General features: G+C 39.9%; 1 protein-coding gene across 6 annotated transcripts in view; it reads right to left on the bottom strand.

Annotated features, from left to right (window-relative positions):
- Positions 1 to 18,399, bottom strand: part of robo2 (roundabout, axon guidance receptor, homolog 2) — a 200,008-nt gene that overhangs the window by 44,244 nt on the left and 137,365 nt on the right. For 4 of the 6 annotated variants that reach the window (XM_084126672.1, XM_084126673.1, XM_084126676.1 and 1 more), the window contains exons 7-15: positions 18,282 to 18,293; positions 15,600 to 15,724; positions 14,230 to 14,401; positions 10,941 to 11,146; positions 9,820 to 9,901; positions 9,566 to 9,731; positions 9,106 to 9,272; positions 8,428 to 8,549; positions 6,047 to 6,278 (exon numbers count right to left, since the gene is read on the bottom strand). In XM_084126672.1, the coding sequence (XP_083982798.1) occupies positions 6,047 to 6,278; positions 8,428 to 8,549; positions 9,106 to 9,272; positions 9,566 to 9,731; positions 9,820 to 9,901; positions 10,941 to 11,146; positions 14,230 to 14,401; positions 15,600 to 15,724; positions 18,282 to 18,293 (1,284 nt within the window). The remainder of the gene's footprint in view (positions 1 to 6,046; positions 6,279 to 8,427; positions 8,550 to 9,105; positions 9,273 to 9,565; positions 9,732 to 9,819; positions 9,902 to 10,940; positions 11,147 to 14,229; positions 14,402 to 15,599; positions 15,725 to 18,281; positions 18,294 to 18,399) is intronic. The other 2 variants (XM_084126677.1, XM_084126675.1) reach the window with 1 other exon arrangement.

The following is an 18,399-nucleotide window of genomic DNA, read 5'->3' as shown; positions in this document are numbered from 1 at the left end:
TATGTCAGTGCAAGTTGCTTTCAGTTAAAACAGCTCAAACATGCATTTTAGCTTAAGTTTTGTCTGTGAAACAAAGTTTGTTTTTATGGGTTCATATGAAATGGATTACAAAAAAATAACAGAATCATCAATCTTAGAGATACTTTACATGTAATCCCCCCAAAAACCTCCCTCTAATTGTCCAATCTTTATCATTTTACTTATTAAACTTTGTATGACATGGTCTCAGATATCAATTTCCCACAGTTTTATTGTGGTAACAATGAGAGTAGGCTATGGTTAGTTAGCATGTTCAATTTTTATGAGAGAATTCTTGCGTTCCTGCAAAATTCGCCACTTCAGCGGAAGGTCTAAATGAAAGCGAAATCACTTTTACTTTTTTTTTTTGGAAAAGACAAAGTGGGAGAGAAACGAAGAAGAGAAAAGAAATGGAAGTGGTGAGCTCTAGAGGGAAGGTGTAATTGTCTAATCAGACAATGGCCGATAAATCATCCTCTTCTGTGACTCTGACAAACCTTCTCAACTACCACACAGTGGAAAACAAGAAACAAAAGGGGGCTATCGCAGCTCACGGGCCCCGTGATGCTCTTCTGCCAGGGGACCCGATGTTTTGTCTTGCTCTGGTAATGGCGATGACATGCAGGTGTAGGGTGTAAAGGCAGTGCGGCGGGACTTCTGGAGACAGAGCTGGTGTGTGTTGAGGAGATACGGCTCTCCGCGGACACTCTGGGTAACAAATGAGCCTGTCATTGCGCTCAGACTTTAATCAGCAAACCTTCTGTGCTCGTGTGAGTGTGTGTGTGAATTTATGCCTCGAGAGTTCCATATGGCATTTAAACGATCCTCAAAAATGCTTTTTTTTTTTTTTTTTTTTTACAAGATTTATGTGTGGTGGCAGCCATCCCTCACACCTGGGAAAAACATCTCAAAGCATTGCGGTGAATCCTGGACATTGGTCAACTTTAAGTACAGTCTGCCTGTCTCAGCCACAATAACCCAAGGCGATGTCCTAGGATCCATTTTGGCAGGGTCCAAAAATTGAAACTGGCCAAGCACTAAATTGAAAGTGAAATTTAGCTTTTATGAGTAAAAAATAAATAAAAATAAAAATAAAAATTAAATAATAATAATAATAATATAGTTAATAATAAAAATAATAATAATTGTATATACAGGGTTCGTACACTTTTTCCAAGGTCAAATTCAAGCACTTTTCAAGCACTTTCCAGGTCCATTTTAAAGCTTTTTCCAGGACCTTACACTACCGTAAATTACATACCAATACATAGTTAAAATTATTATTTAGTGTTTTTATCACATCAAAAGAGATAAACAGCCAAATGTTTCATAATAGCAGAGATATTGAAGAAAAATGAGATATGCGATAACTCGTTAAATAATGTGATATTCAATATGCGATACGATAATGCCTAAAGTGTGTCAAATTAACTTAAATTATCTTTAAATTATCTTTAAAATGATATAACCTACACATACGTGTTTCACATTCTTTTTGTGATAAGAAAATATCCCTACAACTTCAAGACAGTGAACATCAGTGTTCTGTAGCATAAGAAGTGTTATTTTAACATCAATGGGGTTTAGGGGTTCAGATTATCCTACATTAGGTTTATTTAACAACAGAAACTGATTAATCAAATGTAAAAATAAACACTGCTTAGTTTTCACTACATGAATTATACTGATTCTTGTTAAAGCTACAAAAGTTAGCCTATTCAGCCAAAAGCAGTGAGTGATTTTCTTTGTCTTTTGTTCACGACCCCAGTTATTGCAAGCCGTTGCGATATGCAATTATGCATATTGTTGTAAAATATACATTTGCAATATTTCAATATATTGCGCAGCCCTAATATTTAAGCCAATCACAAGTTTTATTCTTCAAAATGTATCACTAAGTATATAGCCTAAAGCATATGAATAATATACTTTTCATTATATTAATGTCCAAATATTGCTTACCAGATAATGTGATTTATAGGCTGTAAAACTGAATTAATTTCAAATATGAAGACTTAGGATTTGAACAGAAATATTTGACAGGCCTTCCCGTGTTGGGACACATTCTTGATATAGACAAGGTTTGAATAATATCTGAGTGCACAGGCACCTGCCTGATAAATGTATTTCATTGCCAAGATGTCTTGGGCCAAGACATAATGTTAGCTAATACATTTACTGGAATAGAGCAGTGTAAATATTGCATAGGGCCATCCTAAACCTTACAGTAACAATATATTTCTTATGACACTGACTGATTTCAGTTCAGTAATCAACGACTGTTGTTATGCACTGGGCTAACGTTTGCAGGTTAATTTGCACGTTACAGTTCTGTAATTTTGGCAATGTTCACTGCATATTCCACAAATGAACGTGACATAACGAACATGCAATACTTACATTACATTATCACACCAAGTACTCTCAGTCACTAATGGCCCTTTCAGATAGGACGCGGACCGCGCTGCGCTATGAAATGAAACCGATATATCTCAATGGCTTGCGCCGCGCGACTCGGACCAAAGCGGAGCTCAGCGAGCTCGCGCGCACGCCGCGGTCAAAGTTTAAAATAGTTCAACTGTTGCCGCTGCGTGGCCAATAAAAACGGTGCATCCAAACAACCGTGGAAATCAAAATGAAACCTCCGCCTACTTTTGCTCTGGCCAGCGTAACGCAAATCAATCTGTATCTGATTCTGAAGGGCTACATTTTTTTCCTCTATTTAATAAAGAACTATTTCGTCAGAAAGATATTTCTTGTGAAAGAAATACAGTTACAAATTCAAGCATTTTCAAGCATTTTATCCAAAATTCAAGCACTTTTCAAACCTTGAAAACACAACATCAAAATTCAAGCACTTTCAAGGATTTTAAGCACCCGTACGAACCCTGTATATATTATATACGTATGTATTATTTAATAGATCATTTACTCAATTTACAATTAAAAATAAATAAAAAATAATTTTAATTTACAATTAAAATAAATACATTAAAATAAAAATATTATTAATACATATTACATTATATATAATTACATTTAATGTATAATTTGAACAACAAAATTATATAGTATTCTAGATTGCATAAATGATCTAATTGCATAAATTATTTCTGATTGTATTTTATATATATATATATATATATAAAAAAAAAATGTCTCTATGCAAAAAGTCAATTTTGGACACTAAGGACAGGTTGACTAAATACAGAAATACAGAAATCAGTGAATTGGTATGTTGGGAGTGATGGGGATGAGTATGAGTCCAGTGAACTCCATGCTTATTTTAGTGTCCTGTCAGCCTTACACACACACTCTCACACACACACACACACACACACACACACACACACACACACACACACACACACACACACACACACACTACCCGCAACACAGAAAAGGTCAATTCCTTTGCCAAAACGTGTATTTTCATCTGAGTCCCATCAGGGATGGAGACAAGCTTACTGCAGTGCTGTGGAAAGCAGGCCAGCATTGCTTACTACGGTATTTGTTACGACGTTGGCCTAGGGGTGGATTATGTATCACTGGGCCAAATTGCTGTGGACTTAAAGCAAGCTTGAAAGAATCAGCGAGAGATCCAACCTCTGGCCTTACATCTGCATTTGTGTCTCTTAATATCTGTGACCTGTATGTTTCATAAGCACAAGACATTGACAAATCAATTATAAAGCTCTGTGACTTGAAAGTCAGCATGAAACGGCATTCACAACCCATTTGACTTCCATAGTGTGATTTGATACAGAATCTTATTTATTTAAAGGGGTGGTATAATGCCCTTTTCACAAGATGTAAAATAAGTCTTTGATGTCCCCAGAGTGTGTATGTGAAGTTTTAGCTCAAAATTCCCTACAGATATTCTTATATAGCATGTTAAAATTGTCACTTTTTGAGGGTGAGCAAAAACGCACCGTTTTTGTGTGTGTCCCTTTAAATGCAAATGAGCTGGTGCTCTCAGCACAGGGGGCGGAGCTTCAAGAGCTCGTGTCCTTTTACCTCACACAGACATGCACTGAAAATGTCAATGTTTATGTTCAAACTGGAGTCAGACAATGATAGAGACTCAAGCTAACTAAGTCACTAACCCGGGAGGAAGCTCGTGTAGTCCCTACCAGCCGTTTGCTGTAGTCCTTAAAAAGCGATTTCTTTAAAAGCAAATATCTTCCTTTGCCTTGAACTTTCAGCGTTGTAACTTTGCAGATGTTGTTTATGCTCGAACAGCAACATTACACACTAACTAAAGTTAGAAAAGTGGAATCATAATCAACCACCCCTTTAACAATATAATAGGTAATTTATGGCTAATCAGGCTATTGATTGTATTGTGTAAAAACTGAATTAGAAAAGTAGCCTAAAATAATGTCTAAACAGCAATTTTGGCTATTTATTAATGTTGCCTTCACGTGCTATCCCACTTCTGAGGTTTTGACTACGAGCTTGTCACGTTTAAGTGCTTTATTTTCGGAAAGAACAGGAATCATGGAGGAGACCAGGTATTTTCTTGCGTATTTATTGGTAAAATCTTATCGAAGCCAAAATTATATTTAGCGTCTCATTCATTGACAACTATATAAACATTCACTGTGCTATTTAAATAGTCAGTCTGCTGACAATTCTGGAATTTCAGTCCCATAAAGGCTATTTTTGCTGTGTATAAAACTTACAATACACTTCAAATGATCATTCATATGTAAATATGCGCTATTTTAATGACAAGGCGATGTAGCTGTTGTGGAAAAAACTAATAAAGAATAGCAGTCACAGCAGAAATCGTTCTCCCCTCCACCATATATAGGGCCCTATTTTAACGATCTGTAACGCAAGTATCAAACGCGAAACGCAAGTAACTTTGTGGGCGGGTCTTGGGCGCTGTTGCTATTATACCGGCGGGATAAATTACTCTTGCGCCCGACGCAAGTCTAAAATGGGTTGGTCTGAAGTAGCTTCATTACTCATAGGTGTGGTTTGGGCGTAACGTGAAATAAACCAATCAGAGCGACATCTCACATTCCCTTTAAGAGCAGGTGCGCAGGATTGCTATTATAACGGCGGATTTGCCAGGTGCACGCGAGGAGCGGTTCACAGCCGAGGAGACCGACGTTCTCGCCAGGGCCGTAAAAGACAGAGATGTGACATTGGGGATGGGCCAATTAGCTTCTGTTAAACAGGCGTATAATAATTTGGGTAAATGTATAAGCTAGATTTATGCCTATTTTTTCACATCTTCATGGACACAACAATTATTTCCCTGGTGTGTTAATATTTTTCCTTGTAATAATGTATGATTTGCAAAAATGAAAACTGCTGCTTCTGTGTAGATGAGAGAATCAAAGTGTATGTGCGTTGTGCACACGCTACATTGATTATGGCCAAGCATGCACCCTTAAAATAGCATCTGAATAACATGCGCAACGCGCCACTGACTTTAGACTAGGTTTTTCCTGGTCAGTGGTGGAATTGTTTTCTAAACCTGCAAAATAGCATGAGGGAACTTTGCGCCGGAACTGCCTCCTCTTTGCGCTGAACCACCCCCGGGAGCACAAGTGTATTTCCTAGTTTACCGACGTGCGTCTGTGGAGGGAAAAGTCCACTGTGCGCGGGTGCAAAATAGGAATGATACATGCGTCGGTGTACAAAGTAAATTGCGCTGGGTGCAAGATAGGGCCCATAGAGTTTATGGCACATCCAACTCTGGAACTTGGGTATCAAAATTATCCCTGAACTCCCAAGTGGCAAATATGAATTTAAGAGGGCGTTCATGTCCAATTTTTAACTAGGAAACTCGTATTTACGATAACTCTGTGAAGGCAGCTTAACATTATTTCCCCCTGTTAATATAATTCATGCCTATGTGCATGGAAAAGGGGAAGTTATTCTATTTTGGTGAAAGATTACAAAGATAAATTAGATATTTATTAAGAAAAGTAAATACGGTCCATTTTGATTTCATATTGACTTCAAACATCACAAATCTCCTGCATCACTTCAAAGGAGTCAAATGCTGTACCTTCCTCTGATGTTCTTGCCGTTCGGGACTCGCTGTCCATACCCTGGAACTCGTTGAAGTACGGACGGACTTTGATCTCGTAGACGATGCCTTTCTTCAGAGCCGAGAGCACCATGCTCCTCTCAGAGGGGACCTTCACATCCTGAGTCTGCCACGCTCCAGGGGAGGACAGCCCTGACATCTGCCTGTACAAAACCCTGTATCCCTGGATGAACTGAGACTGGCGGTCAACCTGAGGGGGAAAGACGGTTCAAACTTAAAAGAGCGCAACAGAAGACAAATGGAAAAAGTAGATAGGAGAAACTTTGCTGAAAAGACCTAGTTTTGGGTGCTGGTTCTCAGTATGGAATGGTTAGTGTCCCATCAGGTGTTTTAACTAGCTTAACCAGCAATGCTTTCTTGGTCAAACAACTTTCTCAAAGGAAAAATCATGCTAGTTGAGGAGCTTCTACAGATCAAAGTCTGAAAGAATATTTAAAGTCGGCATGAAATGGAAGTAAAACGGCTTCTTGAAGAAGAAAAAAATGTAGGGCGGGACTTGATTTTGTCCATGGGGAATTGATTGGGTCATTGGATAATTGTTGTTTGCTATTGGTCGATGTGAGTATATCGATATCGCACCAAAAAAACACCTCGGCAATGAAGAGAAGAGATGTTGCTGAAAAGAAGGAGTTATTTTGATTAAATATTACGAAAAAATAATAATGATGTGCATGGATGAATCATTTATAATAAAGATTGCAAATGATCCTCCAGAATCTATCTCCTCCCCCTTTTCAACCAGTATTTACATATAACAACAAGCTCAGCCAATCAAATCCCTTTGATGAAAATGCTCTACATGAGCCATACATACGCATTATACTGTAAATAAAACATCAATAATAGCAAGCATGCAAGATATAACCACCTCGGACAAACATGCTGAGAAGAAATAAACAGAAATGTACAAGTATACACATATGTGCACATTCAAATCAACAAAGAATGTTACATACACATAAAGATCAAATAAAAATGCAATCTCAAATCAACAAAAAGGTAAACAAGACCCTTCATTCATTGAAAGCCTCGTTCTTTTTTTAGTTGTATTTACCAAGAGAAGGAGTGTGCATAACTCACATTAATGTCTTCCTAACAGCAGAACCTGGCTTTCAGAGTGAGATATTAAACATCTGCTTTTCCTCCCTACACAAGGAGTAAATCAGCCCAATGGGCATCCTTCCTACGCTTTTTAACTTTCATTAATTGAATGATTCAGGGTCGTAAAAGCTTTCTTGACACCACCTACGTTTACTGCGAGAGTGCTGCTGTATCCAGGGGCCGCGTAGGCCGATGATTTATGGATTATTCATATGAGAAAAATACCTTTGAAACAGTCTATCCTCCACTTAGGCCGAACAGACAGACGCTTATATTTGTCTCTGTAATGATTGTTGATGGTAATCATTAATATACCGCAGGAGAGTGCTTACCAACTAATGTGACAAAGCCAAAGCTGTAAAATCTCCATTTTAATGCAATTCAACAAACAATAAACACTTTTTAGGGTGTTTATATCAATGCTGGAGGACTGTGGTAGTAAACGGAAACAACAGCCAGGAAAATAAAAGAGTTCACTTCTGAACGGATGCACTTATTAGGATTTCAGACAATATACACGTATATACTGTGTATGGGTCAAATGATTTTAAGCCAATAATCTGTGCCAAATAAACTGGTTTAAATAGAGATGATGTTATTAAAATGTAAGATTAAATGTCATTCCAAACCTTTCAAAATTACTTTCATTATTCTGTGGTACACAAGAATTGTATGGACAAAACATACATTTTGATCATTCTTCAAAATATCCTTTGGTTTCCACATAATAAAGAAAGGTTTGGACCAACATGAGTACAACAATAAATGATGACAGAATTAAAAAATGTGGGGTAACCTATCCCTTTAATATGAAATCATGTTATATAACCTTGGCCCAATCACTGTACATTACATTTACATTTATGCATTTGGCAGACGCGTTTATCCAAAGCGACTGACATTGTATTTCAAGGTACACATTTACATTCTTATCAGTTCATGCCTTACCTGGGAATTGAACCCATGACCTTGGTGTTGCAAGCGCAAACACTCTACTGTTTGAGCTACAGGAAAGCTTACAGATGCTAGTACAGGCGCTATAATCTCCATCCAATCACAGTGCCCATGCTAAAACCTAAGCCCAATCATGGTTCTTGTACAACAGCTTCTGTCTAATCATAGTTTATGTGCTAAAACTTGTGTCCAGTCATAGCTCCACAAATACAAGCTAAAATATCTCTCCAATCACAGTTAAGATGCTAAAACCTTTAGCTCCGACCAATTATAGAACATCTTACCGTCCATGTGACCTGTATGGTGGTGGGGCTGAGGACCACGGGATTGTGTAGCCGTACAATAACCTCGCCCAGTTCCTTCTGCACGTGTCTGTGATCCACACCCTGTGCTGGAGGACTTATATCTGTAAATAGAGAGAGACAGAGGCCAATGCCATTACTTCTTATAGGGCTCCAACAGTGCTAAATTACTGTCCAGTACAACATAATCCATTAAATACAATTTAATCCCCTAAAAGAACGATGAGGAGTCATTTTCACTGACTCCAGCAGCAGACAACACAGCTTCAACCCAACCTGCAAGGATACATACGCCCAAGGTCTCCGAATCAGTCACCCCTAATGAACATACGGAGGACTCCTTGGAACCTTAATCGAATCTTTTTCCAGTCGAGGTTGGCCCTTTTCCCCACCGTAATGATCATTAAGGTACCAGCCAGGGCATTAACTCAATTATACTCTCCAAAAGTAGATGATGTTTGTTCTACATTATACTCCGTCTCTGGAACTAATGAGCGTATGGGTCCGTTAGACCGCGTGGTATCTAGACTAGATCTCGTTCTCTGTGGGCAGCAGCTAGGATTTAATTGGAAGTCGTCGACACGGACACCATTTACATGTGTGTCTTACTAAAGAAACAGTACAATTACATACACAATTTAGAGAGTTTCTGTCAAATACCTTGAGTGCGGACTGGTTCGGACATGGGGCTCGGGTCGCTCAGGCCCTGGATGTTGACTGCTCGCACCATGAACAGGTAGATGGTGTTGGGGCGAAGACCCTTAATGGTGTACTGCGTAGTCTTGACATGATCGGCCACAGTCTGCCAGCTGTTGCTCACCGATTGGCTGCATGCAATGAGGCAGAGTGATGTCAGAGTTTGAAATGTCTTGAAAGTATTTAAAAGTACAGTCCTTTCAATTTGTACAAACCATATTTTTGAGTTTTTTGTACACTGGAAATGTGTATAAAGACTATTCAATATACTGGACAGATTAGTCTACAACCCCTCACATCCTCAATTCTGTTCGTATCAAATGAAAAATGGTATCTACTTTGACTTAAGTCTGATCTGATTGAGCAAGGTACAATTCAATCCAAAACAACTTTAAAAAAGGCTAAATTAAGGCAAAATTCATACCTGAAAGCCTCAATAACATATGACGAGATGGGAGACGCTCCAGGAAGGCCAGGCTGCCAGGACAATGACACGCTGTTTTTAGTGACGTCGGTGACCTGAGGTTTGGATGGAGGACCTGGGAGCTCGTTCTCATCCCGGTCTTTAACTACAACTAGACTACCAGACTCTGAAGAGAGAGCATCAGAAAATTTAAGAACATCTGGAAGAATACATTACATAAAAAGCAAAAAGTTTGCAAAGTTGCCCAAAAGTACCTTTGACTTCCAAGAAAGCACTCCAAGATGTTTCCCCACTAGAACTTGCTGCCACACAAGTATAGATACCAGAATCCGAGAGCTGAAAGATAAAAACAAAAACATTCCTCGATCTTTATATCTTCATGCATTGTGAATTCTCTAAACGGCTAATCAATTCAATTCACTGTAAGCTTTCGATCCCAGGGAGATGGTAACCTTGAGCACGTCCAGTTCGGCTAAAGCGCTGACATTAATATGCTAGATATATTCTATTTCCACACCCTTCAGCCAGCTTTTATCCTTGCTGGCAAATTCACAAACCCACCCACTAACCGCAATGAGAGGAAGACTAATTCATTTAAAGGGGTAGTCGCTGAAACCCTCTGGACCATTGACAGCTGGCGCATGTCCCCCACTCTCTTCCTTTCCGGGACGATCTCCCTGTTGTTTGTTGCCTTTCATCAGGACGCCTCGCCTCCATTTATTCATTTATTAGATAAAATGTCAGAGGTGGGCAGCACTGTCAGGCATAATGGCTATTCCATCCCGAACTGACGGGGAGGGCTTGGGGACTTTGAATTCAATATGGCCCTAAAAGTGTGTTTGTTTGTGCGTGCATGTGCAAATTCGTGTGCAGCTGGAGCCCGTCCAGGCTTCCGTAAATGATTCTTGGGAGAGCTGTCGTATCCCTAAGTGATAGTATCAAACAATTTACCAAAATCAATATTTCCCATTCATCCCCGTAATGCAATATGATTCCCTCTGCCCGTCTCTGTTATGTCTTACCGATATCTGATTGAATTTCGCTAAGCTTATACATCACACTTAGATGGAGATGTTTCTGACAGCTGGTAGTCACACAGTCACACACACATGGTCTTAGAAATACACAATGATAGATACACATCAGGACATCTATCTATCTATCTATCTATCTATCTATCTATCTATCTATCTATCTATCTATCTATCTATCTATCTATCTATCTATCTATCTATCCATCCATCCATCCATCCATCCATCCATCCATCCATCCATCCATCCATCTATCTCAAATGTTCCATATGGTTGCATCCCTAATTTATACATTCATTACAAAGGAAAAAACAAACAAACAAACAAAAGTGTTTAGACTCACCCGCAAACCCTTGATCTGTAGGCTGCCGAGGTCCTGCAGGGACATACGAGGGTCTTTCCCAAGCAGACTGACGCCGTCCTTCAGCCAGCTGACGGTTGGAACCGGTTCTCCAGATGCATGGCACCTCAGAAGGGCCACACTGTCTACACCCAGAGTCTGGTTAGCTGGACCCTGCCGGATGATGGGGGGAGGACGATCGGTCAACACTAAACAAGAGAGAAAGAGGGAGGAAAGAAGAAGAATTAAGCCCCACTAATTGGTCATACTGTTTAAGAAGGGAGGCATCCCAATTCTTATAATTTGATGGATGGATGGATATGGATGGATCGATGGATGTATAGATAGCCCAAACATTGGGATGTGGAAAGAGACAGCAGAGAGGAGACAGGAAATAATTAGAAAGAGAGAGTGAGAATGTGTCCGGACCACAACACAATCCAGATCTGAAACATTTCCTGTGCGAGTGCAATGACTCAACAAGTCTGGAGCACATTGTGCTAATGGCTTTGAGGTGGTTTCTACTTTTACTACTGAAATTATAACATTGGAGATTGGTAGCAACTGGCATGCTTGTCCATCTACAATAATATATTCTCCACAGATTATGACATCATGACACTAACAGCCCTTATTACATAATCTGTTGCTTTAGCACAGGACAGCAAGAACGTGTTTGTCATTAAAAGTGTCTGGAAACATTAACATTGTGGCCATGATCGTGTGGCACAGGAAGCAGGATGAAGCCATGATTGCCTTATTCCTGGACGTATCGGGGTTATATGCACATTTTGTGGTTGCACCACAGGGCAGCGTCTACCCCCCAAGCATTCTGGGAAAAACTGGGAGAAACGCTGAGTCTTGGTTTCTAGCTCACTGATGTGGCAGTGACGTGGTTTTGTAGCTTCCATTTACTGCCTGGGATCCTTCATTTAGGAACCAGACTCTGAGTAAAATTTCATGTATTACTATACATCCGACTATCAGAGCGAGTGTGGTTAAGCTGGCTAAGAGTACGTCCCCCAAAGAAGTTTATGAGCCTAAACTGCTTCTCAAAACATGAAGCCACCATCCTAGAGCACAGAGGTTATTTAATACTTTTGTGTTTTTATACGTTTATAATGATGGGTTAATCTTGTTTGGCTGTTCATAAGCTTTCCATCCATTTTCATCTCATAGTGTACAGATTTTTTACTGACTACAATAGGGTGTATATCTATATCTATATCTATATCTATATATCGCTATAAATAAATTATAAAAACACAGGCCTATTGGTGTGTTCTGATGTACAAATGGGCATCAAACGCCTCATTGAGTGGCACCAACCATTTATTTCTCTAACTAATAATAATAATATAATAATCACAGCCGTGTGCTGTCCCTTGCCCCACTGAGGACACATTAATTAGCAGGTGTGAATTAATGAGGAAAAAGCCGGTGGGCGCTAATTACAGACTGCACCTCTAACCCTTAAATACAGCTTCAAATGCAGTCTTCATCCATTCTCTGTTGCGTTTCTATTTGTCTCGCTCTGAATAAAGGATGGTATTTATATTGTCCAAATCTCCATCGGAATGCCTCATTTGGGCTCAAGGATGAAGAGTTGCCATCCTAATTCATCAATGTGGATTACCCCGCATGGAGTTTAAACCCCAGAGTGCTTTGCAGGCGCATCCATCAGGCCAGCATAAACCCCAGAGATGCATGTGCAGACAGATAGAGACTGATGAAGCATAATGGCTGTATTTGGATTAAAGCTGCATCCTCTGAGTCTTTAGTGTTGCGCTGTTGCATTTGAATTTGCACTGACTAGATCTTATGTTCATGATAATCTTCTAAAGAACTGCAGAATATACAATAATTTAAAGTGTCTACTATTGCAGTGTCTACTAGCAAGTCTGATTTGTGTGTGAGTGTACTAAGACTGATAGAATATGATGTGTGTGTTGTGTGTTGTAGGAACATGATGGAATTCTGTTCATTTGACGGGACGGTTTCAGACAGCGAAGTGAAGGCCTTGGTGCCGTCTGGCAGCAGCCATTTTTCATCAAATCTCTCCTTGAACTTGTCCAGCTCTCTTTGCCACCTCAACAGCCACTAAATCACACTCTTCTACCGGCACAGGTGTGGCCGTGACCCTCTTCCTCTTTCGTTCCTGTCATCGCTCTTCTCTGTCATCCTGCACAACATCTCACACAACATCTCACACACACTTACATTCTGAGTAAGAGCTGTTTACGGCAGTCTAGGTCACATGCGGTTTTTCAGACAAGATCGGTTAATTTATATGCTTTGCTGTCAACCGTAACAGCTGTCACCTTTTAAAAGAATTACATTCTACTGTTAGACTAAAGATGTAGTTGAAAAGTTCATTCAAACTGACTTTCTTTTGCAACTTTTTTTCTTTTGAGAAAAAAAATGACACAACCCAAAACACGCTTTGTTGCCAAAGCAATTTTTCCATCATCAGTATCTGAAGTTTTCAAGGACGGCTGTTTTCACTCCCTTCTCGAGCTGAAATTAAGTTTTCCTCCTGTCAAGAGAAGTTCACAAAGACGTGCTCCTGTAATATTCAAACGCGAGCAGAATTCAGGGTCGTCAGGCTTGCTATTCATTTCACATAGCGAGGCAGAATCAATGCAGAGCGGGGAGAGCTCAAGGCCACATTCCAATTCAGCTCTTAATGTGGATCCAGAGGCAACAGAAGTGGTTTTTATATGACATTTATCTTTCTGCCAGCACTTTTGTATGGAGATATTGAGGCCTTCGTTTGTGTCAGGTGTGAAATGTGTAGGCTGACACTGACATATGAATGAGAGAAAATGAAAGAGTGGTGAAAAGAGAGCGGTGGTGAATGGTAGAGAGTGACATAATTATAACACAGGCTTAATGTCGTGTAAAACATAAAATGTAAAAATATAAACAAAAAATCATCGGTGGAAGGAATGGGGTACTCCTTAAATTTTATATTTAAATACAAAAATGGAATATTAAGAATTATAAAATATATTACAAAAAATAAAATAAAATTTAATTCTAATAATTATCTAAATTAATTCATGTATTTTTAATCAGGACCGTTTTGAAAATTGTAAAAAAAAAAAAAAGAATAAAAAAAAGGTTTGTTATTTACATTTTTTAAGTAAGAAGGAACTGAATTGTTTCATAAACAAATATTAAGACAAAAAAGTCCTGAATCTAAAAACAAAGCAGAATGAAACACCAGCTAGGTAAGAATCCATCCATATTCCCAAAGCCCTGTTATGGTCCAATTCACCCCAGTGCTTACCGTCTGTGACCTCAAGCTGTGCCTTGGCCAGGATGCTGCCCGCCACCGTCAGGGCCTGGCAGATATAGTACCCCGCGTCTGCCCGCTGGACTGCCGTGATGGTCAGATCTCCGCTGGGCGACACCGAGAAGCGACTGTTGGGCTGCTGCGGTTGATTTGGAAACAAAAGGTTCTACACAAACAAAGAAAACAAGAAACAAAGTGTGAATAGCATTTCCGGGGAAAATTCTCTACCTCAAACCCACCATTATTTGAATAGAAAACACACCAGGGAAAACATTTTGCATTAGAGGTGGTAAATTATCACTATTGTCAACCATTAAAACAACCAATATCTGAAAGGAATTATGGCAGCGTGACTGTAAATATTCAAAATTACGGAACAGTGGCTCACCGAAGATAGAGCTCTTGCTAATGATTGTGCTAACCCTGACTGTGTATATAGCTCACTGTGAGTATCCATTGTGTCCAAATGACTGCAGTAATTGCTTTGGGCTGCGTTGTTTACTCACTCTGTCTGACATGGCTGTCGTGTTTGAAATGAAATCTGTTGCAAAGCGAGGAGGCCAGGTGATTCAAAGCTAATTCACCACCAGCGGCCGGTTTAGCCCGTTTGCTAATTACGCCAGATAACAAGCTGGGTTCATTAATGGCCGTCATTGACAGAGCCCTCACATTTACCTCACGTTTTATATCCTTGAGATCTCTCCACTCTTCCTCTCATTTTCTCTCTTTCACTCTCTTTTGATTTCGGAGTCCTCATAGCTGACCGACAGAAACTGAAAGGCATTAGCCGGATTCAATTACACCTAATGACTTTAATGCTCCAAATTATGCTCCAAATTATGTTTTTTTTTCTTTCTTTCTTTTGCTCTTTTTTAATTAGCCTCTCACACATGATAGATGTTGGGTCCATTATCCTCAAGTGTGACTGAGAGGCTTCTCTCAGCACTAATGACTCAATAACTGCTTTAATTTCGCCTTTTAACAAATACCTTCATATCTTACTTAAGAGAGGAATAGTAGGACAGAAAGTGTAATATAAAGTGTTATACTGCATTTAACATTAGGATTAAGGCTCAAATCTTCCTATATTTCCAATTTAAATAGACTTTTAAATAGTATACTTTCAACTAGCTTACCCATGCTATAGCATGTTCTATGCGGTTACTAAGGTCTTTTGGATGGTTGCTTGGTGGCCCACTCCTAGATATGATTTATCTCTCTTCTTCAATATGAGTTTGAGGTATATGTTCACCCATTTTGTTGTCTATTAGCGTCAGTCTCCCTGGAGCATGTGTGGTAACCCCTAGCCCAAAGCTTCAACCAAAAAATATGAGTAGGTTAAAGAGAGAAAAATGTGCTCTTACCTGACTTCCTTCTTTCTGCCAGAAGACCGCCGGCTGTGGGTTCCCTTTCGTCTCACATGGGAAACTGGCAGTCCGTCCCTGCGCCACAATCTGATCCCGCGGCCTGATCACGAACTGTGGTGCAGCTGAGTCAAGAACCAAAGACATGAACATTACACCATACCCTCAGACACACAAATGCACACGACACACACACACACACGCTGATCATTGTCAGTCAGTGGGAAACGTCAAGCATCCACAGGCATTGACTGCCGAGGTCACTGAGACAGAGCTTCCATGCATCAGCCCGTTTCCGACAGCATTCGGCCTCTTGGTTTATCTGTTTGCTTTGACCACAAACAGAAAGGACAGCAACAGCAACCACAGGAAGCCATTCATCCAGGTGAGCCCGCAGATGGCCGTACTGAATGAATGACGGGGCAGCTTTCAGGCACGGCAGTGCTGCAGTCACAACACCAGAGGGAAGGGTGGGTCATTCCGGTCAGGACACACGGAGAGGAAAAGCTATGTGAGGACACCACGAAGGACGTGGACACTTCTTTTGTAAGTGGCTTTAAATACTCGACTCTATTTACTCTATTTAGCAGTTTCTATTTCTGTATCGAAGACAAGCAGAGCTCACAAGCTGGACAAGCTTGGAAAACATCAGATTGACTGTTGGCCTTTTAATGGACATCATTCTCTATTCTAAGAGCCAACTTGGGTCAGGTTCTCACAGAACGAGAATTTTCTCACGCCTAATGCGTCACACTTAGAAAAGTATTTTTTAACCTCTCAACTCACCCGGCAGAGAAACTCAGCCAACATTCCTGCAGAGCATATTCAAATAAACCAATTAAAAGTGCCATCTTCCCTGCCTAATCTGACCTTAAAATGGCATCAGAATTCAGGAACAGGGTTCCAAAGTTTCCCCTTGACTTGGAGTCAATGCTACTTTCTCCTTAATGAGAAGGTTAGGGCACCAACCATCTAAAAAAGGTTTGTCAGAGTCTTCAAAGGCAGGGAATGGCAGCTGGAGTTTGTGAGAAGATAAAATGCTTTTGCAGAGCGGTACCACTCACTAGAGAACATACAGTTAGGGAGTTTCAAGAAGGAAAGGAATAAATGCTTTAGCTGACCCAAATAAAAAATGATATTCTTCTGCTAGAAACTCTGGACTGTGACCCTTCAATCAATCATTTTTAACCGAGCAAAAGAAAACACAGAACTTACTACTGTTAAAAGTTGATACTTTTTAGTCATGAGTTTCAAAGAAGTCATGAATTTGGACAAAAAACAACAACTATCACATAATTTGAACATTTCGACAGTGTATTTGTTTTATACTTGTAGCCACAACAATAAATCTAGACGCAGGACTCCAAACAGTTGAGTTCGTTTAGCAAGGGAACCATTACTCACGGTGCACCCATCTACAAAAAGAAAAGGTCTGATCGTGGAAAAACACTCTCCCCTTCATTCAGATCCCTAAATGAGCCCCTCTACTGCCTTTGCAGCTGGCAACTGTGGACAAGAGAAGTCTGCAAGTGTTTGTGATTTATGTGGCTGATCCCTTTTTTGTGAGGCTGTACTTGACTAAGGCTGACACATTCAGGCAAGTTACAGATGGTGGGAGATTTACAGGATTCCCAATCTGGGCACACGGTGGCGCGGGCACTTCTGTAAGTTTGGGCATCACACAGAAGCTTTAAATCACAGATTGCCCCGGTTTCATTCTACTCCAAAGCTTTTATTTTGCATTGGAGGGAGTGGGCATAAAAGATGGGCATTCACCGATGCCACTCACTCAAAGTGATTGTTTAATGACTTGGACGCTCAACTTCATTGTGCAGTTGAGTGTTAAAGTCCTTTTTGGCCAAGAGGGGAGGAAAACACTCACACACAGACACATCCCAAGTCTATTCGTTCCCTAGAGGGTTCTAAAGAGTAAAACAAAGCTAGTCATAAATAAACTGTGATTGCATTTGATTGCGTATCTGATATATTATTATTTAATGCATGTGTGTCGTGTGAATAATACACACTCTTGTAGGGTCTGCAGGGAGAATGCAGTCCTGAGAAGAACAGAATAGCTAATCAGCTCCTATATTTAATTCATGACAGCGCACATCTGCTCCATACTGGAGAAAGTTCACGACTAAACACACTTCTGAGAGCTGTAAGTCAACACACATGAGAACAACAGGAAAAAAACATGCACACTCTCTCCAAAATGCACACACAGACAGTAAAATAAACAGAAACTGTCATGACTAATCGAAGAACCACTGGAACACAGAGTTTCGAGGTATTTCAACTCAGCCAAATGTAAGCCCAGATGGCTGTGTGTGTTGCTGCTGAATTATATCCATTAAGCAGAAGTCACAAGTTTTAAGAAAAAAAGAAAATATCACACACCCATCACATTAATCTAGTAAGCTTTTTTAGTCCTAAAGTCCTAAAATAAAGGTAGTTAGTACAGCCACAGGTTAGTACAGGACAGAACTCTACTTTGTTACCTTAGTTAAGAGCTATCAAGTTTATAAGGATAGAAAAGGGAAATACTGAACCTCTACAGTTGAGCCACCACATAGTATGTGTGTGTGTGTGTGTGTGTGTGTGTAGCAGGAAGGGAGGAAGAAGCACAGAAGGCAGAGGGAACACATGCAGTATGAAGGAGTGACTGGGATGGGTACTTACCGACAGGGCGAGCTGAAGACACAACAATGGTGGAGTGAAAACAACAAAAAAATGAACAAAAGATAGACACAAACAGAAAGGACGAACAAAGAAGAAAGTGAAAAGAATTAAGAACAAA

This window comes from Abramis brama (assembly GCF_963993115.1).
Source record: "Abramis brama genome assembly, chromosome: 10".
NCBI lineage: Eukaryota > Metazoa > Chordata > Actinopteri > Cypriniformes > Leuciscidae > Abramis > Abramis brama.
This window is presented reverse-complemented; position numbering and strand designations above follow the sequence as displayed.